Genomic DNA, 27,184 nt, shown 5'->3' with positions numbered 1-27,184 from the left:
GATAGCAGAAAACTGCCTCCATATGCGTAATTGAGGGTGTATCTTTGTAAATGCATATTTATTTGATATTTTATTTTTTCCTCAAATTGAAGGTGGGAAATTTGGGCTACGTCTTAAATTCGAGGGTGTCTTATATTCGAAGGAATATGGTACTTAATAAAAAAACTGACAAAAATTTAAAAAACGTGACATTTCGAAATCTAACATGAAATACTACTATTACGGCTTCCGGTAGACTTTTGCAATATCATTTTGTAGTTTCTTTGATTACATGATGTTAAATAAAATATCTTAATTATGTTCATACAGTTCTTTTTTAAATTACATCTCAATCTAAAATTCTAGGTGATGCAAAACTAAATGATTTTAGCAAATTTTTTTTTTTTTTTACCATAGCCTACTTTGTACACAATTACAGTAACACAAAATAGATCACGTTGCCACATTGACACGTTATGTTACGAGTCCACATCTTGCGTTTCGATCCACTGGAGTCCATCAGTATTTCGGAAAGCTTCTCGCCCTTTTCCAACCGATTTAAGGCAGTTAGTTTAAACTCTGTAGATCATGAGTTTATATTCTGTGCAATGTGAACGGTACATCCTCAAGAAATGATTAGAATTGTCTTGTTCCTGTTTCTGCTCTGCTTTGCTCTGTATCAGTGCATGCTTAAGCTTCATCTGTGACTGGCTGTTTAGGCTTCAGAAAACACAGGTCCATTTAGACATTGCAATTTTTTTTGCTCTTTATACATGTAGCCTACGTGTCTGCTGCTGTGCCAGTGAGCTGGTGTTAAATCACCACCATCACTGAAATACACTTACGCTGGCAATAATCCTCCACTGAGTTCCATCAGCCCAGCCAGCGCCTGAGTCAAAAATGTGAAACCGGGACAAAATCCTGATTTTTGTAAAGGCTTCAGGACACCAGGAAGTTCGGTAGCTTTACTCTTAGGAATGTGCTAGTTGGGATTTTGAGCATCCAGCGAGAGGAGCACTTCATTATTTTACTTTGTCTAGTTTGGATGTATTTATGCCAATTATGTGAAGTTCTGAAGCCACAGAAGTATTCCTCACAGATGCTGTGATTATGTTGTCAAGCCGAACCAGCTTCTTACCTGCACCTGGAGTCCAGGGTTGACAAACTGCATGGGTTTGTTTCTTGAAGGCTGAGGAAAAGAGGGAATTACAACATGTATCAATTGCCATTACATTTAGGTGTTTGTATTCAATATCAGATCTTCACAAAAACCAAAGTGCTTGCTTGATGCCATATAGTCCCAGAAAGTAAAATGATTTTGAAGGAGTATAAAGGCCTATGTTAATAAAGGTTAATGCTTTATGAAAACAGTACAGTTGATCATCCCAATCAGTATGTGACATGGGACTCGACTCAGGTTTTTTTTTTTCAACATAGAATCACAATGGTTCTTTAATTCTCCCTGTGTCTCAGGTATTGTCAGGGGCTGCACAGTACCTTTGGCGGCGGCTCACTGATGGTGATCATGGGCTCGTGGAACTTGGTGCCTCTCACTCGACTCCGGTTCCTTTCCTCATCCTGCTCCACTTCCATCTGGTGCATATCGCTAGAAAAACACACAATGTGAGATACAGTAGAGTGAAATACAATACAGTGAAACACAATGCAATACAGTGAAACAGTGCAATACAAAGAAACACAGTGCAATACAGTGAAACACAGTGAAATACAGTAAACCAGTCAAACCTAAAGCACCGTCCAGGGTCCCTGAAACAGTTCAGGCAAGGAGAAACCATGTCATTACCATTAACTAAACCACGATAAGGTACTAAACCACTCATATCAATTAAATATAGGGACATGGATGATAAACCCTTTAGCGTTAAATGCAAGGGAACACACATCTGGGAGGGGGGATTACAAAAATGCTTGAGAGAATTATACACCACTGAACAATGTGTGCTATTTACTCAATAAATGTACAGTTAAGCATAGTGCAAAATGACTCTGCAAATTTGCTCAACTTTCATATAGAACACCAATGGTGAGTGGTATATCCAGATGATCACAGTGTAGCTGTATGTGTTTTATGTTTATACTTATTTAAGCAGCTTATTTTAGCGCCAGCACGAAGCGCCAGCCAACAGAAGAGCCTCAACAAAAGAGCCGGGAGTCTAGCTGTGGGAGTCCAGCAAGAGGAGGCCTGCGCTAAGACACTGGTCGAATAGATCCGAACCTCCCAGCGCTCTGGAAGAAGCCATCTACTAGTCAGGTCTGTATCCTCCACCCCACTGCTCCTACTGTGCCTTTTGTCTTGCTTGTCCTGCTATGACTGTCTCTCACATCCCTGTTCTGTCCTCCCGTCCTCGTCCTCTGCCCTCCCTCCGCTGTTGCTCCTCCAACCCCTCTAACCTCATTTCTCTGCCTCTCCCCCCCTCCCGCACACTCTCTGGTGCACTCTGGAACTGTCACTCTTCTGCTAACAAAGCTGATTTCATCTCTGCCTTTGCCTCCCACCTCTCGCTCGATTTCCTTGCTCTCACTGAAACCTGGCTGTCCCCTGATAACACTGTTACTCCTGCTGCCCTGTCCTCTCTCTACGTCCTGTCCCATACCCCGCGTCTCACCGGACGGGGAGGTGGGACGGGTCTTCTCCTCTCTCCCTCCTTACTCTTTTCTGTCCCCTCTGATCTCACCTCCCTCTCTGTCACTACCTTTGAATTTCATGCAGTCCAACTAACCTCTCCCTGTCAACTCCTGCTCATTGTTTTGTACCGCCCCCCTGGGCCTCTCACTCACTTTCTGGATGAACTCGACTATCTACTCTCCTCCCTCCCCTCTCTGTCTACCCCGACTGTCCTGTTGGGTGACTTCAACATCCATCTCTCCAACCCCAGCCACTCTGCTGGATTCCTCCCTCTCCTTCACTCCTTCGACTTCTGTCTCTCTCCGTCCCCTCCTACCCACAAAGCTGGCCGTCAACTGGACCTCACCTTCTCCAGGGCCTGCTGCCCCTCCAACCTCTCTGTCACCCCCCTGGACCTCTCTGATCACTATTTCATCTCTTTTTCTCTGTCTCTCCCCCCTCTCCCTGCTCCTCCTACCCCCACTGTCACCTCTCGCCGTAACCTCCGCTCTCTCTCCCCCTCTGTCCTTGCCTCCACTGCTCTCTCTCACCTCCCTCCTATCGACTCCTTTTCACAACTCTCCGTAGACTCTGCTACCTCCACCCTCTTCTCCTCACTCACCTCCTCCCTCGACTCCCTCTGTCCCCTCACCTCCCGACCCGCTCGCCCCTCCCCTCCCCATCCCTGGCTCTCCTCTGTGCTCCGCTCGGCAAGAATCACACTGCGATCTGCTGAAAAGAAATGGAAGAGAACCAAACTCCCTGCTGCCCTAGACCTTTACCGCACTCTTCTCTCCTCCTTCTCCTCTACTCTCTCCTCTGCTAAATGTGCTTATTTCCAATCTGTAATCCAAGCCTCCACTAACAACCCACGTAAACTATTCTCTACCTCTCCTCCCTCCTAAACCCTCCCCCCCCTCCTCCTCCCTCCTCTATCTCCCCTGACGACTTTGCCTCCTTCTTCTCTTCTAAAATCTCAGATATCCGCAAACTCTTTAACACCTCTCCCTCCCCCGCACCCCCTCCTGCTCCAACCCCTACACCCACTACATCCCCTACTAACTCGCCCTCCCTCTCCACCTTCTTGCCCCTCTCAGACTCTGACCTCTCCTCCCTGCTCCAGGGTCACAAACCCACCACGTGTGCCTTGGACCCCCTCCCCACTCACCTCTTTCAAGCTGCTGCTCCTGCTCTACTCCCCTTCATCTCCTCCCTCCTCAACACCTCTCTACTTTCTGGCATCTTCCCCTCTGCCTTCAAAAAAGCCTCTATCACTCCCCTCCTCAAAAAACCTACCCTCGACCCCACCTCCCTCCAGAGCTACCGTCCTGTCTCCCTCCTACCCTTCCTCTCCAAAACCCTCGAGCGGACTGTACACCGCCAGCTCTCTGCTTTCCTGTCCAACCACTCTCTGCTTGACCCTCTCCAATCTGGCTTCCGCTCTGCTCACTCCACTGAAACCGCCCTTCTCTCTGTCACCAACTCACTTAAGTGTGCCCGAGCTGCCTCTCTCTCCTCTGTCCTAATTCTCCTCGACCTCTCTGCTGCCTTTGACACTGTTGATCACTCTATTCTACTATCATCTCTTGCTGACCTGGGGATCTCTGGCACTGCTCTGGCCTGGTTCTCCTCCTACCTCTCCAACCGCACTTACCAGGTAACCTGGCGTGGAGCAACCTCCACACCTCACCCTCTCTTGACTGGAGTCCCCCAAGGGTCAGTCTTGGGTCCTCTCCTGTTCTCTCTCTACACCCGCTCCCTGGGCCCCCTCATCGCATCCTATGGTTTCTCATACCATTTCTATGCTGATGATGCTCAGATTTTCCTCTCCTTCCCCACCTCTGACTCCACCATCTCCTCCCGTATCTCTACCTGTCTGTCTGCTATTTCCTCCTGGATGCACTCGCATCACCTCAAACTCAACCTCTCTAAATCTGACCTCCTTTTCTTTCCCTCCTCCTCCCCCTCCTCTGATCTCTCTATCTCTGTTCCTCTGGAATCTACCACACTCTCTCCCTCTTCCTCAGCTAAAAACCTTGGAGTCACCCTGGACCCCTGCCTCTCTTATTCCCAGCACATCTCCACTCTGGCACGCACTTGCAGATTCTTCCTGAGCAACATCCGAAGAATCCGACCCTTCCTCACCAACTATGCTACCCAGCTCCTGGTCCAGGCCCTGGTACTCTCCCGCCTAGACTACTGCAACTCCCTCCTGGCTGGCCTCCCTGCGTCCGCCACCCGTCCGCTCCAGCTCATCCAGAACTCTGCTGCTCGCCTGGTGTTCTCTCTACCTCGCTTCGCCCACGCTACTCCACTACTCCGCTCGCTCCACTGGCTCCCGATCACCGCTCGCATCCAGTTCAAGACTCTTGTACTAGCCTACAGATGCCTTGATCAGACTGCACCCAGCTACCTCCAGACCCTCATCTCTCCCTACACCCCCACTCGACCTCTCCGCTCCGCCTGCACTAGAAGACTGGCTCTACCTCCGCTACGCTCCCCTGCCTCCCGAGCCCGCTCCTTCTCCACCCTTGCTCCGCAGTGGTGGAACGACCTTCCTACAGATGTCAGGACTGCCCAGTCCCTGACCACATTCCGGCGCCTCCTTAAGACTCACCTCTTCAAACAGCACCTGTAGAACTCCTCTGTTGTATCCTGGGACACTATCACCCTTCATTTAAATATGCTTTATTTTGCTCTTATCTGCCCCCTATTTTACTGCATTTAATCCTGTACCTCAGAATATTGTAATCTCCCAAGTGTTTAATCTGTAGTATTTTGTACTTAATCATATCCTGATGTAACTATCACTACTTAATCATATCCTGATGTAACTTTCACTATTATCTGCTGTATTATTGAATTGTGGTTTGTCACACTTGAGAATTATTGTATTTCTTGTTCTTATTGTATGACTTATATTGTAACACTTGAATGTATTTGTATTTGCTTGCGATTGTAAGTCGCCCTGGATAAGGGCGTCTGCTAAGAAATAAATAATAATAATAATAATAATAATATTTAGAAGAACAATGTTGGCATACAAGCTAAGGGAACTAGAAGGGGGCGTGTACCTGAGTTTACAGACAAGCTCAGTGAACTTCAGCCTCTCTCTGGGGTCATAGGTCCAGCAGCGGGTCATCAGGGTGTACAGGGTGGGGGGGCATGCTTCAGGTTTGGGGAGTCGGATCCCCTGTTCCAGTTGGGCGATCACATCCTTGTTCTCCAGCCAGAAGAAAGGCTGCTTCCCTGTGCTCATGATCTCCCACATACACACCGCTGGAGGAATCAGAGCAGCCAGGAGACATTGTTAAAACAGAACCGCAGCAGGTTTATAAACAGGAGCTGGGCGAAGAATTAGAAAAACCTGCCATAGTGCTCAACATGGTCAGCCAAGATGATTACTAGTGTACACCTCAGTGTTGTGACATCATCACATAAAGCTAGCCATTGAGAATACAAATTATTAATATGGAAAGGGTAAATGCACTGTTAAGTCTAAAGCCCAGAGCTAATTCTATGTTTCTTTTTCATGCCTGTTGGTTATTGTGTATTTGTATTAATGTGCTGTAATACTGATCTCCACCACTAGGTGGCGAACAGCATTTCACTTCTGACACCCTATATAAACCCTGAGGTTTTGCTGCAGAGAAAAAAGTTTCACCGAGGTCCCATGAGGAGGAGAGGGATTTCTTGTATATATATATATATATAGTTTGCTGGATTTGTCTTTAGATTTAAAACTGTCCAGTAGTACTTTTCCTGCAATAACTCAGCCATTGAATACTTATTTTCTATCTCCTCTCGTCTGTAACCTTTCTAATGTTTTTATGTTCTTATGCCTGTGATTGGGGTGTGTGTATTAGTAGTGGGATTCACAACACATATATTGTTCTTCAAAAATTCTGAACATGCTTCTTTTTTTTTTTGTTCTCTTGTCAACATTTTGAACTTGAATGTGCAGGGCAGGTTGTTACAGTGTACACCCCTATTAGTCATTTTTATACTGGTCTCAGTCCCAATGTTAAGCAACGGACCCAGACAAGAAAGAAAGATTAACAAATGAACAAACGAACGAAAGGGGCAAACTTACCAAACATCCAGACATCACTGGCCGAGGTGAAGCGCCTGAAGTTGATAGATTCAGGAGCCATCCACTTGATAGGCAGGCGGGTTACAGAGGCTGCACACAGAGACAAGGGCAATGAGCTCAGTGCGCTGTGCAAGGGGAGCTTCACTGATACAGTCATCTGTATTATTCTTAAGTTACACTACATAACTTAACATACTGCTTTGTCATTTAATGTGTGTATTTGTTACCCTTTTGTTTGTAATAGGAGGCTGTGTGGTCCAGTGGTTAAAGAAATGGGCTTGTAACCAGGAGGTCCTCGGTTCAAATCCCACCTCAGCCACTGACTCATTGTGTGACCCTGAGCAAGTCACTTAACCTCCTTGTGCTCCGTCTTTCGGGTGAGACGTAATTGTAGGTGACTCTGCAGCTGATGCATAGTTCACACACCCTAGTCTCTGTAAGTTGCCTTGGATAAAGGCGTCTGCTAAATAAACAAATAATAATAATAATAATCATGTTGAGTGGTTCTGAATTAAGTTGCTCCTGTGTGCAATTTTAAACATTTTTGTTTTACAGTGGCCTGTAACTAGGTTTGGCTCATCCTCTATACAGACATTATCCTTGATTTCCTCATCCGAGGCTGTTGCCTTTCAACTCTTGGGGGTTGTACCTGCTTAATACGAAACTATACTTTACTACATTATACTATACTATACTATACTATACTATACTATACTATACTATAGAGCAGGTAGAGACAAATGATCGTCAAAGGCAATGCCAGAGCACATGGGATTTAAGATATGTCCAGTTCCCACCTTTATAATACTCTTCTTCCTCCAAATACCGCGACAAGCCGAAATCCCCCAGCTTCACACAGTCTGGGGCTGCAACTAAAATGTTCCTTACTGCAATGTCCCTGTGAAAACAAGGAAACCTCTTTCAATTAAAAAGAATGCATCACATGTAAGGGTATTCATGGAATCACAAAATAATTAATAACCAAACTTTAAGCAGGTTGGCTTGACCAGAGTTGAACAAACATTTATTTTACCCCCAACTCACCAGTGCAATGAAGATCTCCTTTTATCACCCAACAAAGCAAGCAGTGGCTTCTGGCAAGTTACTGAACCCTAAAGACAAGGCTCAGCCTGACTGGTCTCTTTCTGACTGTCTGGAGCCTGATCAGCTGGGGTCACTGTGGTGCAGTGTGGTGAACCAGTCACAGATGAGTTTTATTCCTAGCCCTTCGAAGTGCAAAGGCCTATGCATTGATCCCCAGCTAGAATTGGCAAGCTCTCAATCACAGGACTCACCCCAACCCCCCTCCCCTACACTAGTGAACACATTATAAAGCAAACTTTTTAACAAGCAACAAGACATTTTCGGTTTATGTCTAGGCACCAGCGGTTTGTGAGAGTTGGCATTCGGTTTCCTACCTGTGCACCATGTTAACTCCCTCGAGGTAGGCTAGTGCTTTGCAGATCTGCAGGGAGTAGAGGACGAGAGTCACAGTCCTCAACGCATTCTTGTTCTCAACAAGGTAGTGTCCAAGCTGAGTGGGAAAGAGAGGGCGTTAGGCTGGGGGACTAGGTAACAATATATCGCTTTCACTTTGATGCATCACTTTCACTTGAACAATATATCATTTTCGATTTATCCGTGCTGGGACACTAGATTTTATTTTTACACCACCTAATCTTGGTTCTGATGGGGTTAACCTTACAATAGGGGGTTAATGCAATATGTAAAATGTTGGAATAAAATCCAGCTGTGGTTTATCCCTGTAGGGTATTGGTTGATCAAGTACAGTATATTTGCAAAATGACAACACAACTGTAACTAATAAAATAGTGCCCTGTGAGAATGTGTATTTATATAGAACCGTATGATGATTAATAACAGATATTACAGGATAATAAACAGATAAAAAAAGAAATAGTGTGCAAATTCAGAGGTCATAAAGTTTAAAGGCCTCTGTAAAATGCAGTGTCTCCATGACACTTACCTCTCCGTATTTGTAAAGTTCCATGACAATCCACACTGGGTCCTCTTCAATGATTCCTATCAACCTCACTATGTGCGGGTGGTCCAGAGTTTTCATGATGACTGAAACCAAGCAGCCACAGGAGAAATGTTACCACTGCTACCTTGGGGTTAAATATGGGCCTGATGTTTGATGGACATTTCTAGCTGACCTTTTTTATGAAGCTTATAAACAGGTTACTAAATGTGTTAAAGAGTGTATTTCTCTTCGATGTGTCAGGACACAAGCGAACTTGAACAGGAGGTAGCCACTGAACACCTTTAAAAACATTTAATACTTAATGAAATCTAAATTTAAAAAAAATTAAATGCTGATATTAAGATATATAATCTGTTATGTAGATTCTGTTGTGGTTTTAACATTTATCATTCTTTGTCACTGACATTAAGAGTGTGAGACACTCTTGATGACATAAGTGTAGTTACTGCTAATAGATTCCGAGGGGGATGTGACTTAAAATATATATTGACTAACCATGAACAACATTTGTTAACAGTTAGTTGTTAAAATAAAGTTTGACTGAAAAAGTTATTGTACATAGTTTTGTAGTTTTACCTTAAAGGGTTCTACATGAAATGCTTGATGTGGTTTTTCAGATTTTCTCCAGCGCCACCCCTACATACCTGCTTCACTCATGAACTTCTCCTTGACATCAGGAGAACAGTCCTTACACGTCTTCACGGCCACCGATATCCTCTCCCCTTTCTACAAAGCAAACGAATACAGTGAGGGCTGTGGTGTTGAACAGACCCCTCAACAGGCTCATGCTAGGAGTTAAACACACTGGACTGACCACCACCCTCAGTAAAAGAAATACAATCATTTACTGCATTTAAATGAATAAAATACTCCTTTACTTTTTTAGTCTGTGTACACGGCAGCCAAAAATGCAAGCTGTGTTGGACCTTGATGATCACAATGAAGAAGCGAGATGGAGAAAACCATGATAAAGTGCTTACACAGCTCACGCGTCTCTTCCTACTTACTTTGGTTTTATAAACCCCATCGTGCACCTCTCCAAAGAATCCTTCTCCTAGAATCCTCCCCAGGACTATATCATCTCGGGAGAGGCCGTATTTTATAACTACAGCAAAGGAACATAAGAGGAAAGAGTTATACAAACATGATAGTCAAATCGAGTCAAGTTAGAGGGGAGAAACTACTGTGACTACAGATTTAGCATAAAAAATGGTATAGAAAAGCTAACCCTTTTTTGAAACGCATCCCTTTTTGTAGATATCACATCTTTATACAGCTTGTTGGCTCCTTTTATTCTCGGATATATGTTGAAGTTCAACATACGTGGTGAATGTAAAGCACAGCACATGTGTGGTTGCTGCTATCAAGAACCAGGGTGGTGATTATGTAGATTTAAAATTAGCCTCATACATTTAAAAACACCAGATGTAAGAATGAAAACAGCAACAACAGTAGCAATTTGATCAAATGTGGATGATATAAAAAATCTACGTTTTTCTTACCAGACTTTGACATTTCATCTGGTATTTCTGCATAAATATCAGACCCTGTTAAACAGAAAAGAAAACTGAGGATCATCCAAAGAAGTGGCTTGAAACTTATCTTTTGTAAAACAACATCTGTATCTAATATACAAAAGTGGTCTTTCACTCCTGTTGTGAGGACTTTCCTGTTTATGATTTGCCTTTACATAATATGAACTCCCACATAAAGCAGTCAATTTTAATGATATGAACAACGGTGGATCTTAATGTCACCATCTTAAAATGCATAAACCTGATTTTTGTACACACCTCATTTCACATATGATATGTGTTGATTGTAATTAGGTCTTCACTGGGGGGAAACGCTAGCAGGATTAATATGGCATTTAAGAGTGGTAGTTGATCATTAAAATAGACCAGTGGAATTCAAATGGTTGCTTAAATAATGTGTGGATATCAAACTGTGTCACTTACCAAAGCTTTGTCTTTGAAAATCTCTGGAATTTCTGTCGCCTTCATTTCTGACAGGGACAAAAAGACATTGGGGTATCGACAATCAGGTATCGACAAAACCTGCTGCAATGGGTTTGAGTTCTTGCTTCGTGAGATATTAGGCTCTATTCACAAAACCTTTTTAAAGTGAATTAATTTTTACAGGAGTTTGAAACATCTTTATGTCCTCCTGAACGTCTCCCCTGAGTTTAAGAGTGTGCTCAGAGCATATATATAAATAAAAAGAGTATGTTGCGAGAATTCTTGACAGTGTACACACATATACTGGGGTTCAGCTGTGAAAGACACTATATAAGTGTGAAGATTGTGGTTGTGGTTGTCCCTGCCCATTTTACCTCCGTAAATATCGGCAGAGTCATTGTGATGTTGTGTCTAGACCAGGGGAGACCTTTGAGGACCCCTTTGAACCTTATTTTTAATACTCTTTACAAGTAAAACACCAAAAGCTTAGACATCTTTAACAGACCTTATAAAAAGCACAACTATATTTACTTTATTTACAAAAAAGGATCTATGTTTAAGAGAGTTTCCTTGATTTTATAATGGCTACGCAGCAGTGGTGAAGCGACCTCTCAGGGTTAGTAATTAAATTAGTGTCATCATTTTTGAGTGTAATAGAGTTTAATCCTAATTTAAAAAAAAAAAAAAAAATCCACATCTGTCTGGTTTAACTCTAAAATCAGAGCCCACATATGCAGTCCAAATGACTGGTCTTCAGTTATAAAGATATTCACATACAAAAGAGCAACAGCATAACAGTATTCCTCTGTAATAAACGGTCAGTGAAGGGACAACATATTGATCTTGGTCAGCATGCGTGACCAATTCGCTTCATCAATTTGTCCAAAGACACTGGGATGATCCAAAACCCTTGGATACTGGTACCAAGTATATGATACAGTACCGTTATATCAAAGTATTTTTGCAAATAGTTACAGCATCTACATATATGCAATTACATTAATAACATGTAAACACAAAGCAAGAGAATAAAACATACACATACGTGGGGATTCCAGGGAGAGAAAGTCGTTTATCTTTGTCTGCAAAATAAAAGAAATGAACTCAATTACAGTCTGACTTCCCATGTCAACCCTGCAACCTCCCGTGTGTCCCTGTGTGTGTGATTGTGCCATGTGCAGTTTCTTTATGCTTCATAACGCTATACTTTATAAGGCATACATTCACTCAGTCTTAGCATGGCAATTTCCCGTAACTCATAGAGTTCACATAAACAGGTTCAGCAATTTCAAAAAAATAATTAAAATCACTGTCACTGGAGGGTTCAATTAAAAAAGTCATCAAAAGTAGCTTCACGTGAGAACTGACCACAAAATGTTTAAAAAGAAACAGTGACAAAAAAGTAAATATTCAGGCAAAAACATTTGCTACTCAAAAGCCTGCCACTGTGGCTTGAATGACATATAACCGCCCCTATAAAAATAGACACAGTGTTCATACTGAGCCATACTTTAGAGAGTTTGGGTTTCCTGCTCAGTTTTATGTTGTGCGCTGCAATATGTGATATACAGTTTACTATTCTCCTTCACCATAGAGCAAGCTCCAGCTATACTGATCAGTATCTTCAACATACCTTTCTAAAGACAGTGGAATGGGTTTGTAAACATCTATGTGTAGGTAGTTTCTGACGGCATGGCTACCATTTGTTTTTATTTAAATGTCAATCTTAGCTTATGATGTTGTGTAATTCATTTAGTTCTATACTGTCGTTTTTGATTTCATAAACTAACAACTAACAAGTATGTCAGTAATATACATCAATTTAGATGTTTAATTACAAATTGATAAGTGATTCTCCAGATAGCCACAAAAATGTGTGACATACAGACAGATGGTTGAACGGACAGGCAGACAGACACCTCAATATGTCCCCAGTTTCTGATATACTTAATAACTTAAACTAAATAATGTTAATATCAGGTTTCATGACAATTGAACAATTCTCCAGATTTAAGGAAAAATGTAACATTTTTATATGTCACCTCCATTACAGTATGTCCCCTTCATTCACATCATCCCCAGTGAAGTATAATAACAGAAGCAGCTATATGCTATCTAACGAATGGTTGACTGAGTATATTTTTATTAGGGGTCTGAAGTACTTGGTTTTCTCTATCTCATGATCTTTGTTGCATGTAATACAGCACAGCCCCATTTCAAATGGGGAGCACAGAACACCGGTATGGCTCCAGTGGGGTCCTATTACTCGTAACACAGGAAGTGAACTAGTGTTGCAGTAGGAACAATGGGCTTCACCAATCTGGAAAACAAAATGATAAGCATACAAGTAATGGAGGGCCTGCGAGGTTGCTGTACCACTAACGAGAGGCAAGAAAAATGTGTTCAACCCTTAGTTATTACAGGTGTAACATCTAGTCCTATAAAGACGTTCTCGCTTATAAATCTCAAATTACAACTTGTTTGACCCAGAAGCACATCCAATAACTACAGACATTCTATGTTTATAGTTACAATATATACTACATATGGCCGTTGGTTCTCTCTTCTTGACTTGAGCAAGACCAGTTTTCAGTCTTAATCTGAGCTATCCTTTCTTTAGATTGCCTATTAATGCCGCTGCTATCAAGACTGGGGCTCGTTGTGTGCTGACCAATATTTCCACTTCTCGTTCGCTGCGGTTTCCTGTTAGCAGAAGTCTAAACACTTTAAGGCTGCTATATTCAGTGTGTGCGTGTCCACTAGAAACCTAAGCAGGGTGATCTGAAAACCCACAACATGCTTCCAAAAAATGTCACAGACACCACAAACCATTTCACAATGTCTCCAGCAGCCCCTGGAATGCAGGGACTGCACAGACTGGCTGCATTCCAGAAGTGTGATCAGTTAATGATCATCCTTCTACACCATTTACAATTGTGGTGATTAGATCCCAGCAAAACATGTGATTAAGCTCTCCTGTTACTCTATGTTATCCACAGCTATGGCCAAAAGTTTGGCATCACCTAGAATTTTAGGATTGAGACATAATTAAACAAATATATATATATGAACTTAATTTAGATATTTTAACATCATGTAATCAAAGAAACTACAAAATGATAACGCAAAAGTCTACCCAAAGCCATAACAGTAGTACAGTGTTTCATGTTAGATTTCGAAATGTCACGTTTTTTAATTTTTGTCATTTTTTTCATCAAGTATATGGAAAACTACAATGCGGTATGCAATTCATGATGTTAACGTAAAATTATTCAGAAGGTTTCATTCGCCTTTATGAAGCAAAATTTCTTAATTCTATAGGTTGGTGCAAAACGTTTAGCCACAGTTGTGTGTTAGATAGAGAATGCAATCAAATGAGCTGCCAGTGATCTTTTCACACAGAACGCAACATACTGTACTGTGTGTATTTAGCAATGGTAGCCCATGATTTCAACTATTCAACATTATTTTATTTTATTTATACTGTACAAATAGTAAACTATTGTATTTTGACCACTACTATAGATAATATTTCAGTTAATGGTGTCCTGCAGCTTTTGCCTGTACAGTATACAGCCTTGTGTAACAGAGTACAGCATTCAGAAGACTTACACTCACTGCTGGCTTTTCTAAATCAGGAGTCAGTCTCTTTCTACATATACAGTAATGACATGGTCCTCCAAGCTGCAAAACACCCTCCCTTTACAGCGACCAGCTTTGAAACAAAGCTCTAATCAAAGAAGTGTGTGGGGAAATATAAGTGGACTCCAGCAAATGGAAATCCTTGACAATGCCATTGTGCTGTATCGATCTTAGCGTTGTCACATTCAAAATCGATAATTTTCTCTATACAACAAATGTTCCTAAATATTTCCACAGGTAAACGCTTACCTGAAAAACAGTACATGCTAAATTGTACAACATTAAATGTTTTTAAGACCCACTTTTAAAGACATTCTATTTTCACCATTAGTGAATTCAGCAGTTCAGGACAAACCCCACAACACTATTGATTAGTTATAAACAAAGTATTTTATTGATGCACTATGCAAGGAATGAAACTAAACAAATTTGGCATTTCACCTATCTGGATTGAAGATCTCGTGCCTGGCCGTTGGACGAGGCAGGAGACCCCCTCCCCCATAGCTTTGAGAATAAGAGTAATGGAAGAGGGAGACAGGGGACGGGAGGTGGGTTTGCAAAAACTAAACAAAAGCAAAGTGCGGGGTGAGTACACAGGGTATTTATAATAGTGATGATTAACCAGTAGGACATGAATAGGTGATAACTGAATGACGTAGCGAATGACGGTTTGTCCATACCCCTGAACAGAAGTTATAAACTTCATTTATCAAACAAAATAAAAACACAAATATATGTAAAAATAACAACAGACACATGAAATGTCCCTTTCTTGTACAGGACAGAACAATCTTTATTTCCGATCTTTAATGCAGCTGGTGTCTTTTTCATTGAAGCAGTGTATGCAATCATTGACCGTAAGCAAATGACAGTCAAGTACTTTTGAGTATGTATTATCACTATGATGTGTACCTTAATTGTTTTTCAGTGAAATGACCAGACACCTGAACTGGTTCCCTCATCCTTAGTTGCTGCTATGAAAATAGATCAAGAAATAAAAGCTGTTTGGTGTTAGATTCAGAATGGCAGGCATTGCGTTCAGGTGGCCAGTCTAGCACCAGGACTATCTTACCTTTATTCTGTCTGACAATCAGGGAGCTAACCTCTCCACTCTGTAACCGACAGTAACCGTCAATCAAGTCAGCCATGTTCTCTGCTATTGCCAAGGAGGAGGTCTTAATGGACAAGGGCTGTTAAAACCAGAAGAATATGTAGAGTACACCCAATGCAGTTAGTACAATACTATTACACCTTGTTTTAGCTAATATAAGTAAGACATGTGTACAGTATACCTTGGTGGCTCAGCTTGCCTACATGCTCAGTTTACAGTATCATTTAAGATACCAGTATTCACATTTTACTTTTTACTGGTTTTCTAAAAATCCACAGTAGAATTCAATAGTCTTCTGACACCATGCCTGATGTTTTTCTTCAAATTAGTGTTTTAAATATAATACAAATACTGTATCAATTGTATTTGATGGTATGTTTTTATATTTCATTGCTATTTTTTGTTTAAAAAAAAAAAACTCACACGTTAAATATTGTTTATAATTCTTAACACACACCAAAAAGTATTTCAATCAATAGCACTTTAATAGCCTAAAAACAAAACCCTAATATTGTTTTGTCAATAATTTGTTTTTATGAAAATATAATATATATAGTTTAAAAATTAATAAAACTGTTGATCACTACTCTTTTATTTTAAAAAAAACAGATGTAAATATCTTTGTGAATTAAGCTTTGTGAGTTGAGCCCAATCACCTGAAAACAGTTTCATAAAAACATGTTCTCTCTCTCTCACACTCCCCCCCCCCCCCCCTCCCCCCCCCACACCCACAGTTAATTTTACCCGCATCATTTTGTGTTTTGAAGTTGAAACCAGTTGGTTTACCTGTCTGGCTCCAGCTATGTCCAGATGAACCATGGTCTTTCCTTCGTCCAGTGTAGAATACGTGATGCTTTTAATCTGGTGGAACTCCGCTAAACAAGTGGGCTGGAAAATAATTTTGATGTTTACCAACAAATACAGTCCAAAGAAGATACTTTTTTATGATTTTAGGGCTGAAAGTAAAACATGAATAAATTATTACAGTACAAAAATAAAACAAAAAACAAACATTAAAGGTGCAATCAGAAACCAATTTCCTAATCGAACATTAAATATTCCACATTAAAACATTTCTGTGATGTCACCTTTTGATCTTTTTATTGATTCATTCTAGTTCATCCAGCCAATCTATCAATTAACCTCCCTATTTAAGCCCTGGGTCGAACACTCATTCTCTGTCATGCTTTTTGCATTTGCGTATTGCCAAACCCTCACATGTCGTTTTCATTTCTGACGTCTGTGCTTCGCCAGACTTTCGCTTGCATTGTTACATTTTTCCATGCTTTGGTTGTGAGAAATGAATGGGACGGTTCACCCTAGTTTGTTTTAATTTATATGCGTTTTGTTTGGTGGGCTCTGCCATACCTCTCTCGGCTTCACGGTGTCTGCTTATGCCCGCCCAGCTCTGTGTTTTGTCCGCTGTTTTGCTGTGCTCTTACTTGTTTGTACAATCCCAAGCCTGCCGCCTCAGTGTTGCTGACCAGTTCAGCCTCCAGAATTAGTAGCAACACATTCATTCATACTCAAATAGTTCATTACTGCCGCACCCCTTACACTCACCACTGTGTTCATTCTGTCTACATTCATTCTAGAGTGGCAATGCTTTGTTACCCTCACCTCTGAGTGGGCTCCAATAATAAAACAAATCCTCCAGTATTGATTGTCACTAATTCACCTATGTTTCTTTACTGACCCTTCTTTCTTTTTTGCATTGGTGGAGCAGATGCAGGGAGCCGGGTGTCCTCTTTTGGGGGGTTCACTTCCCAACCTTAGGCCCAGCCGAGCTGGCCTCAACCTCCGAGAGGAAGGTTCTCCGAGAGTCAGAGGAGACCCCCGGCCAAATCTATCTTAACAATCTCTATCACTGCAGGTTCCCCCTGAGGGGCATGCTCCCCAGCCTTGGAGGCTGATTGGTTCGGTCTCGTCTCCGAGAGGGCGGTATCTCCCTGAGCCAGGGGGCAAGCCTGCACACCGTTTTCTATCACTAGGTTTCCCTTGGGGGAAGCTTCGACGCTCCCAGCCTTGGAGGTTGATCTGTTTCTGTCTCACCGTCGTGAGGGCGGCTTTCCGTGAGCCAAGGGGAAAGCATGTCATCTTCCTAAAGTCACAATCACATAATTCCTATTTCAAGTCCCAGGGCTTACTCCTCGCAGCCCTTGCTCCTGTCCTGTGAATATCCCTTACATAATCGTTGCGTTGAGAAGTGTGTTCAAAGCTTCACAAAAGACAGTACAAGTGTGCATATTACTAGAAACTTTGTTACTAAAAAGCCAGAAGAAATCCAAGTAATTTAATTAATTCTTTCATTTCCCATCACAAAACAAAATGTTTATTAGTAGAAGAAAAAAAAACATTGCCTACTTCTGAAGAAGGGAACATTATCAAAGGGGACATTTCTACTCAGGTACACCAAGATAATTATTAAGTAAATGCTCTAGGTTAAAACGTGCAACAAATGTCCCTCCCTTACCAGAACCACAAACCAGCAGGGTGGCTGAAAACATATTGAGTCACTGGATGTCCTGTACTCACCTTGGCCTCTTTGCTGGATCGCTGGAGAATCCCTTTGGATCCAATGACCAGGTCCACTGCGATACTCCATCCTTGCTATTAAAAATAAACGATTACCATGTGTCACTATATCTATATTTCTACAGGCTTTAGGGATAGACTACAACTTTATTTCTATTTGACACATGCACCTCTGCAAATTACTATGCAAACCAAGGGTTTCAAATCAATTTCGTACCACTCATGCGCACAAGAATTATTATGACTGCCCACCCCCACACTTTTTCTTTTGATTCTGTGTTTGCATTTTATACTTTGAATTGAAATATGCAGATATTCCATATACAGAACTTCTCCTGGTTCCTAATCACTTCATGTTGTAGTTTAAATTCACTCCCTGTTATAGCTGAAATCGGGCCACATGACCTAAAGCAAAGGTACCAGGTACCAGGTACCAGGAGACTCACGGCCAGTTCACAAGGGTAGACCTCCTCGTCGAAGTTTGAGAAGTTGCTGAAGGTATCAAAGAACTTCATGATGCACTGCTCCTCGTTGAGGGTGGAATACTGCTGGAAGGTCTGCTGGATCATCTTTCGAAACTGCTTGGCCTACAAAACACAAAGCACTGAGCCATCTATACAGGTACCACTATGTGGAAATCTGCAGTATATCTCTTTGTTTGGACTGAGATTTCACTGCATTGTTAGATACATCTCCCAGTTACATATCAATGAAAACACGTTTTGGGCAGGACATTAAGTGTATTTTAAGATTATTCCATATTGGAAAAAAGATTCTATTCCTAGTTCATAAATGTGTGTGCCACTCACTTAGTTCTTATATTGTGCTTCAGTCTCAGTGAAACAATTGCAGTAAAAATAACCTCTTATACATTACCATTCACTTCATAGCTCTCAGGTCTTCCCATATGAAAGACGAACGCACTGAGCCCTATTCACAAAACGTAAAGTACTGTTTTAGAACTAAAATGTGTGCATGTTTAATATAGGGAACCCTCTTCTCTCTTAATCTCAATCTCAGCACTGCAGCTGTGGAGACCCTAGTAGTGACCATACTGTAGCTTTGGGTACCTTATAACCGTCCTGCAACTGTTTAGGAAAGAACAGATCAAGACCCACGTCCTTCCTGAAATAAAAAAAGATGGTATTTTTAGTCTAGAATAAAATATGGCTATTCACACAGGTTCAGTTGCACCCTGTTTAGGGGACTAAAGGAACTTTTGCCATCTATGTGTTTGTTACCTGCTTAATATCTAATTGTGTGTTTTATATAATTCTCTATTGCTGTTTCTCTTTAGATGATTATTTACCAGGCTTACTAACTTATGGCTCTTAAAAGCTGAATTTCTGAACTGAAGTGGTTTTAAAAATAGCCACTAGGGGTGTGCAGCTATAATGCCGACCCCCTCTGCAACTGTGATGAAGTAAATGGAAAATCTTTATAAAAAATCTCAGTTTCAAATGGGACAAAAATTACAGTTGCACACCCCTAGTGGTCATTTAACCTAATTTCATAAAGTATTTTCAGATGCATACTCAGCGGTCCAGATAAGCTGCGTACCTGCCGTTTTTACGCATTACAAAATCCAAAATACGTACTAAATTTAAAACTTCCACTAACAACTACATCTCCCAGAATACAATGTCTTCAGTTACTAGGAAACTGTACACAAGAAAAAACAACCGAACAAACATTATCCAATCTCTGGCTAGCCCTGTTGTCTTTGCAGCCAATCACAGTAAGAATAAGAAAAATTCAAAGCTACACAGGTTGAAGCGTAAACACAGCTACAAATCCAACTGAAACCATCGTCAGAGGCAACCACTAAAAAAAGATGCTATAATATTAAACTAACTGTTTTATAGTGTATTAATGTATTTCCTTATTTTATTTATCTGTATGGCTTTATATTCAAATATTAACATGTTCACTGAGTTTATCAATTTAATGTTAAACTATAATTTGCAGAGTCAGTGTGATACCTCAAAATAAATGCGCTGATCCGATAAAGAACCTTCTAGAACACATGCGTGGTACAGGAGTTCAAAGTAACATTGCAGTTAAAATGGAAGACTTTTTTTTAATGCCAACCCCATTACCATTAAAGATTGTACAGTATTTATCGAGATTACTTATGACTTCAAGGTAATGTTGCATTTTACTCCCCTGAAAATACATTTTACTCTCTCAGTGTTAAAATTAGAGGGTAAGTTACTCTCAGACCCAAAACCTTATATGGAGCACTGTGCATACTCTGTGGTTGACACTAAGCCTGGGAAGTAATTGTCGAAGCAGAAACAAGAATAGAGATTAACAGAGAACCATATTAAACAGATAAGCAGTGTAATAATATTATAGAAATGTGCAAGATATAACATAGTACTTTAATTAAAATGTATGTGAAGTGATTTCAAATATGTACTATAAACAGTCATTTTATATAAGTGAAGATAAACACTAACAAAAAATAATTAATAATTGTAGCATTACAATACTAAATATGATAAGACATGTATAATACTTCACACAGCTTGGCTACAGTAATTAACCACATAAGTGGTGATAAATGGAGCTAACCCTGTACTAGCAAAATATCAAAATGCATTTTATAGAATACATTTTACATCAGTGCATTTTAGAACTTGTTGGCACACTATCTGAAATACATTACCAAACCCTGGTCCTTGAATAACCCTAATTTTGCCTTTTTTGTTATAATGAGAAACTAAATATTACTGTTAGATCTGAACTGTAACTAAAGTGATTGGTACATGTATATCAGATGACAATGCAAACAATTTAATGTGCCAGCAAAGTGCACTGGCAGCTGCTAACCAGAAGAGGGCACTTGGCTGGAATTTTCAAAACATTGCTTGGTTTGTCCAGCAAAAATGCACCAGGAGGAGCCACCCTTTAAATAGTATATTTTGCTCATGTTTGTGTCAAATTGTGATTTAACTTGAGATGTAGGTTTATGCGTCGATGATCCTGGAAGCCCTGTGCTGATCCCTATCTTTACCAGCAGATGTCAGTGTAGATGAGAGGAAGAAGATTGGGTAGACAAGCCAAAAACATTAAGTTGCAAAAGCACAGCACTTACTCCAGGAGTTCATAGTTGGATTTCTTCTCTAGAGCATTTGGACTCATGTCTTTACAAAATCTCCTGTTAAGAAAACAAAAAACAAAAAACAAAAAACAGTTCACATACTGTACATGTAGGTGAGAGTTCAAACATTCTGCTGACTTGACCTCTGAATGAAGCTGAAACCATGAGTCTTACCTGATCTCCAGGCAGCCCAGCTGCAAAGCCATCCCGTCACTCACTTTGCTAGCGCAGTACTGCATGTAGTCACAGCGGACCTGCACAGGGAGAAGAAAACTCAGTTCATACCCCTGCACCCCATTTATTCATTTAGAGTTTATGGAAGGACAATATCTTAGATGTTCCAATTTCCTTTATTGCATTAAGAATGTCCCTTTTTAAAGTTATAGCCCTAAAAAGAGTTTTGTCATGCTGTCCCCATGGTTACACTATGAATTTATCATAGTTTGCTTGGATTTTTAATATGCTTCACCACACCTCTCCTGTCTTTACAATGCTTTCACTATGCTTCTTTACATTTTGCTATGCCTTTACTAGGTACACTTTCAAAAGGGACATACCCAGTATAATGGACATGTTTTTTTAAACAGATGTAATTTAAAAGGAAAATGGAACTAAAAACAGGTTGGTTTAATCTCAGAAAGTGTGACAATAGCATCATTTTGTTTACTTTTCCCTTTGAAAATTCCAGCAACTGCTGGTGAGCTGGTGACCAGCTAATAGCTGGGAAATTGAGTAAATATTTTGTCAAGCCTCTTAATGGGCACCCTACATGTATATAAAACCATAGACAAGGTTAATAGCAAAAAGATTAGTAGTGTTGACAACAAACAGCTGATAAAGTTATTTTTAATTGAATTATTTGTTTCTTTTACTGGCCTAACCAGCTCCTGAACCAGCATGACTTGCTCTGACAAGTGTACATTAGGGATCGTTACTGCTGGATTTTTCCCTCAATGTATCTAAACTAAATAAGTGGGAGCTTCCCCTCGTAGCTCTGCAAGAGAGTGTACTTCAGTCCTACCCTGTAGTCTGCCAATTGTGATGTAGACAAACTGCTCAACCAAATTCATGACGTATGACTGGATTCAAACCAAGGCCTCCAAGGATGAAAACCATGAGAAGCTAGTTAAATCACCCAGCTATGCCACTTTGTCCACAACAAGGCCACACAAAGACACAAAACTGTTTATAAAAACACCATGCGAAAAAAAAAGGTAATTTACATTTTTGTTTTGCTTTTCAGAGATACAGAAGAGCTTGCAGGTGAGTCATAGACTCCTGTATCTGCAGGTATCCGCCAAAGTGTGACTGCGTTAGTTCACAGTGTGACAAGTCAAAGAGGCAGGAAGCTTGTGTGCCTGGAGGGGATGTAAACAAACTCAAAGGCTTGGTCTCTGGTTGAGTGGAGAGCATGTAAGGGTAAGCTACTGAAGAACGCAGCAGTCAACAATCACCCAGGAAAATATTTAGTCTAACAAAAAAGCAAACATGATTGAGGGACACTGCAGCTTCAGGTTACAAAGAAGCCATTTTTAATGATTAAAAAAAAAATTCAGCCTCAGTTTGACCAAAATGTTAGATTCTACCAAGTTTGTCACATTTCTGTTTTACAAATGCCGCTGCAGTAAACACTGGACTGATTTTGGCAACCATCAGCATTCATGCTAGTGCTGTGCGCTACGCACACCGCATGAGTCTTGATTGGGTAAGACTGTTCAAGTTTGTCAACGGCCAGGAATTCCTGGGTGCTGTGACTTCACCCTTCATCCTCCAGCTTGCTTGTGTAACACTGCTCCTACATGTGTTCAATCTTGTCTGGATTGTGAGACAGCTGGAATTGGGATCCACCACATTATTGCACATCTCTTTCAGCCACATTGCTATGAGTATTCATGAGTTAAAATGAAGAATTGATCAAGCCACTTCCCCTCACAGCACCGTTTTTCTTTTTTGGCAGAATTGGCAGCCTATAGTGACATGTTCATCCTACTGACAAACCATGGCATACAGCAAATACAGCCATTACAATAAAGGGAAATTTTTATACCATCTACATTTTCTTAATATTTCATGTCTCAACTCTTTAATATTCCATTTTGTGTGGTCTCTATCATTCTCTTTTGCGGTTTCTGCTTATGAACTAATATCCTTTTCATCCACCGGAAAAGGTTACATTCCTGGAATGAGGTGGTTTTAGAAAGGACCACACGAACTGTAGCAACTGTGAGTTAGCAAATGGTAAATCCATACATAGTCACAGTTAAAGTAAGCAGATTAGAGCTTTCAAGACCAAGATTTGGCACTAGTACAGCGACTAGTACTACAGTCAGGTATGTCATTTTCTTTTGTAATAAACCTTTCCCAAGTGATTCTTTTTATACATATTTATAAATATTGTAAGCTCATGTCTTCAGCCCATGCTATTGTGAATGTCAAGGCTGCAACCCACTTACACATTTAATCTTTAAACCACCTCTTTGACTCCCCAAAACTAAATAACAAAAGTGATCTGAATTTTTGGCAGCTACATAAATTATACAGGCTAGCTATTTAAGAAGTTGCTTTATCAAGCTGAACATGATCTCTATTGTGTAGATTTGAGAAAATCTGTAACCCTCAGGATCCCCAACACTGACTAACCTGCAGATAGAAGTAGAGTAATGTGGTTCTGTCCGTCTTGAATTTCTCAGCATAGTTATCTGGGATGTATCGGATTCTCAAGTCGTACCTGGAACAAAATAGGACAGTGTAGTCCCCATGGTGGGAATAAAAACTATAGTTCCCATAATACTCATGGGAAGCATGATTACTACAAATTTGGGCAAGATATAACCTGATAAGTCAAAACTCATGTATAACTAGGTTCTGACACCTCATGGAATGACCAAAGTACCTCCGCTTCGCCTTTCAGGGACACGTTTACGAGTTTTCCGTGCTACCGGTCGGCCTCTCCTGAGCTCCTCATACGTTTTCAAAGTGTGTGGACGCTATCCTGGCCCCCTTGCGGTTGCAGGGGACGCAGGTACTACCTCATAACTGGTTGATTTGTTCCCAGTCGCGAGAAGGAGCAGTGGCCCACACGACGATTGTGACAGAGCAGAGTATGCGTGCATACCTGTCGGATGACAGGGTAGCAGCTATTCAAGGTTGCCTCTCCCGGTTTCGACAGGGATTGGAGGTCACCTTGGTGCTGTGTCAGAAATTGTTGGGTCTGATGGCTGCACAATGCATTCCTCTTGCATCCAAAGCACGACAGACACCGTCATCTGACAGTGTCGAGCTCCTGTTCGAGAGTCCTGCACTGATTGAGGTGTGCCTCTTACCTGTGCAAAGGCATGCGGATGGGAGCAGTGGCGAACCATCAGGTGGTGACGACAGACACCTCCAACTTGGGATGGGGGGCAGTTTGGGAAGGCAGAGGAGTCCGCGGTACCTGGTCGGGCCGTTGGACATCCCTACACATAAATATGCTGGAGCTGCAGGCTGTTTTTCTTCCCCTCAGCACTTTCTCCCGGTGCTACAAGGAACACGTGTTGGTCCGGACAGACAACATATCAGTGGTAGTCAACCACCAGGGTGGCCTTCGGTTCCCCGGGTTACATCGCATAGCCTTTCGGCTTTTGATTTGGGCTCAAAGGAACCTACTGTCCCAACGGGCGACGCATCTTCCTGGAGTGTCGAACTGGGCAGCGGACCTCCTTTTGAGGGAGGGTGTGCATCAGTCGGAGTGGCGGCTCCACCCTCAGGTGGGTGAGCGCATTTGGGAACAGTTCAGGAAGGTGCAGGTCGATCTCTTCGCCTTGGCGGAGACAACACACTGCCCCCTATGGTAATCCCTCCACTCGACGTCCTAGCCCACAAGTGGCCCAAGACGCTCTTTTACACATTCCTGCCGATACCGTTGCTCCCGGCCTTCCTAGAGGTCCGGTTAGAGAAAGCGACAGTTCTCCTAGTGGACCTCAGGTGGCCCAGAAGAATCTGGTTTTCGACCCTGCGCCAGCTCTTACAAGGCCAGTCCTGGGAGATCCTGCTTCGCCTGGATCTCCTCAGTCAGACGAAAGGCACTCTCTGGCATCCGGAACTGGGCAGTTTCCAATTATGGGTCTTGCCCCTGAACGGGACCGCTGGTCAGCTTTAGGGCTATTTGACGCAGTAGTCAGTACGTTGCAGAATGCTAGGGCAGGCTCCACTAGGTCGTTATACGCCTAAAAATGGAAATATTTTCAGAACTGATGTCTGACTAAGGGTCATGGCCCAGTCTCTTGCCCTATGCCAGTTATCTTGCAGTTTCGGTAGGTCATCTTCTACACTGAAGGTGTACTTGGCGGCCATTTCTGCGTGCCATGGCCCCATTGATTGAGTATCTCTGGGTACGCATTTCTTGGCAACCCGGTTTCTCAAGGGTGCTCAGCGACTACGCCCTCCAAGGAGGGCCGTTCTCCCCGAATGGAGCCCTGTTTAAGCCCATACACTCCACAGAGTTGAAGTATCTGTCTATGAAGACAGCCTTCCTCTTGGCTATCACCTCCGCAAAGCGGGTCAGTGAGCTACAAGCGCTGTTGGTACACAGCTCCTGCATGCATATTTGGGAAGATGGCAGCAGGGTGTCACTGTGTACAAACCCTGCTTTCCTCCCTAAGGTGATCACAGCCTTCCACATGAATCAGTCTGTGGAACTGGAGTCTTTCCATCCACCTCTGTTTTCTTTGGAGGAGGAGGCTAGGAGATTGAAATTCCTCTGCCCGGTGCGGGCATTGAGGTGTTACGTGGATAGGACAAGAGCTCTGTGTCATTCTGACCAGCTCTTTGTCTGTCACGGTATACGGACCCTAGGACAGCCCCTCTTAAAGCAACGACTGTCACACTGGATTGAGGACACAGTCTGCGTATGACAGTGCCGGCTAGCTGGGCTACGCCGCATACTTTCTTTAGGTTCTATCGCCTTAATGTGATAGATCCTTCCTTGCCTTCATTAGGCACTAGGGTCTTTGAGGTTGCACGCTTCCATCGCTAACCTTGGGTTATGCGGTTCTGACGCGTACCTCGTATGCTGCCATTCTGTCTCCCTCATGACTGCTCTACTTTTCCATAAGTTGGTAGTCTTCGAATTGAAAGGGAACGTTAGGTTACTTACCGTAACCCTGGTTCCCTGAAAGAGAAGACGACCAACAAACCTTGCAAGGTCGCATCGGTCATCCTCACGGGTTCGATGCAAAAAGAGGGCCTATCGTCAGCTCTGTAAAGAGCTCAGTAATACCTACCTATAGGCAGGTATATCCCATAAGTATGTTGTTGGTCGTCTTCTCTTTCAGGGAACCAGAATTACGAAAAGTAACCTAACATTTTGTTATTGATATTCACGTCTACGGGAGTACGTGCAGTACTGGATTTTGCCAATGGGTGGAGCACTACTCCACCCATTGGCACAGTTAACTTGTGATCTTTTACTGAACGGTCGTTCTGATGAAGGTTGTTGTTGGTAATGGCTGTCTTTCTTTTGATAACCTTTCTTTTGATACAACATATGCAAATACATACTCAGAGAAAACCACACCCCTTATTAAAGTGTTCTGTGAATCTCAAATGAATTGAGTTTCAGTGGTAGGAGAGGCCGAGTACAGGTAACGCAGGCACATACCTCCATTCTGCTTCCACATGCAGGCACTCGTACTTCTGCTCCACATCCCCCACAGTCAGGTCAGGGTGCAGCCAGTGGATCTTGTCCGATTTCAGATGCTTTAGACGCAGCCCGTAGCAGCTTGTGGAAGTGATATTGGGGCCTAACCTTCCACTCGTCAAGATAGAGTTGATGATATCCTGTAAAACAAAAATCACAACACTTTGTTTATTAAAAAAATTAGAAATTAGAAATCCACATTCCTAAATACAAGGGATAATTTGATTTTTATATTTCAAACAGAAGTACAGACACCATAATGAAAGCCAAATGGAGCCACTACTGGACCCTGCTTATTAGAAAAGACAGGTGGAGCAATGTTTTTTGTAGGAATTTAGTGTTCATTTTCTAAACATTTTCTGTGCTGGGATTATTTCTGTGGGATAGCTGTGCATAGATAGTGCCGGCCAGCCAGTGTGGTAATGGCTGTATAGTGTGCTATCTTGCAGCAC

The 27,184-nt window shown here is 41.9% G+C and overlaps 1 protein-coding gene across 3 annotated transcripts in view; it reads right to left on the bottom strand.

The window, feature by feature from the left end:
* Positions 1-27,184, bottom strand: part of ptk2ba (protein tyrosine kinase 2 beta, a) — a 60,014-nt gene that overhangs the window by 7,736 nt on the left and 25,094 nt on the right. For 2 of the 3 annotated variants that reach the window (XM_034004512.3, XM_034004514.3), the window contains exons 3-23: positions 26,694-26,872; positions 23,696-23,783; positions 21,230-21,309; positions 21,050-21,112; positions 19,020-19,074; positions 18,396-18,536; positions 17,950-18,024; positions 16,201-16,302; positions 15,376-15,493; positions 11,701-11,743; positions 10,662-10,708; positions 10,206-10,250; positions 9,711-9,808; positions 9,348-9,429; positions 8,686-8,786; positions 8,117-8,232; positions 7,496-7,596; positions 6,699-6,788; positions 5,680-5,884; positions 1,477-1,585; positions 1,118-1,168 (exon numbers count right to left, since the gene is read on the bottom strand). In XM_034004512.3, coding sequence (XP_033860403.1) covers positions 1,118-1,168; positions 1,477-1,585; positions 5,680-5,884; positions 6,699-6,788; positions 7,496-7,596; positions 8,117-8,232; positions 8,686-8,786; positions 9,348-9,429; positions 9,711-9,808; positions 10,206-10,250; positions 10,662-10,708; positions 11,701-11,743; positions 15,376-15,493; positions 16,201-16,302; positions 17,950-18,024; positions 18,396-18,536; positions 19,020-19,074; positions 21,050-21,112; positions 21,230-21,309; positions 23,696-23,783; positions 26,694-26,872 — 1,989 coding nt within the window. The remainder of the gene's footprint in view (positions 1-1,117; positions 1,169-1,476; positions 1,586-5,679; positions 5,885-6,698; positions 6,789-7,495; positions 7,597-8,116; positions 8,233-8,685; positions 8,787-9,347; positions 9,430-9,710; positions 9,809-10,205; positions 10,251-10,661; positions 10,709-11,700; positions 11,744-15,375; positions 15,494-16,200; positions 16,303-17,949; positions 18,025-18,395; positions 18,537-19,019; positions 19,075-21,049; positions 21,113-21,229; positions 21,310-23,695; positions 23,784-26,693; positions 26,873-27,184) is intronic. The other variant, XM_034004513.3, reaches the window with a different exon arrangement.

The sequence above is a fragment of the Acipenser ruthenus genome, chromosome 5 (genome assembly GCF_902713425.1).
Source record: "Acipenser ruthenus chromosome 5, fAciRut3.2 maternal haplotype, whole genome shotgun sequence".
NCBI lineage: Eukaryota > Metazoa > Chordata > Actinopteri > Acipenseriformes > Acipenseridae > Acipenser > Acipenser ruthenus.
Note: the sequence above shows the minus strand (reverse complement) of the source record. Positions and strands in the feature narration are given on the sequence as shown.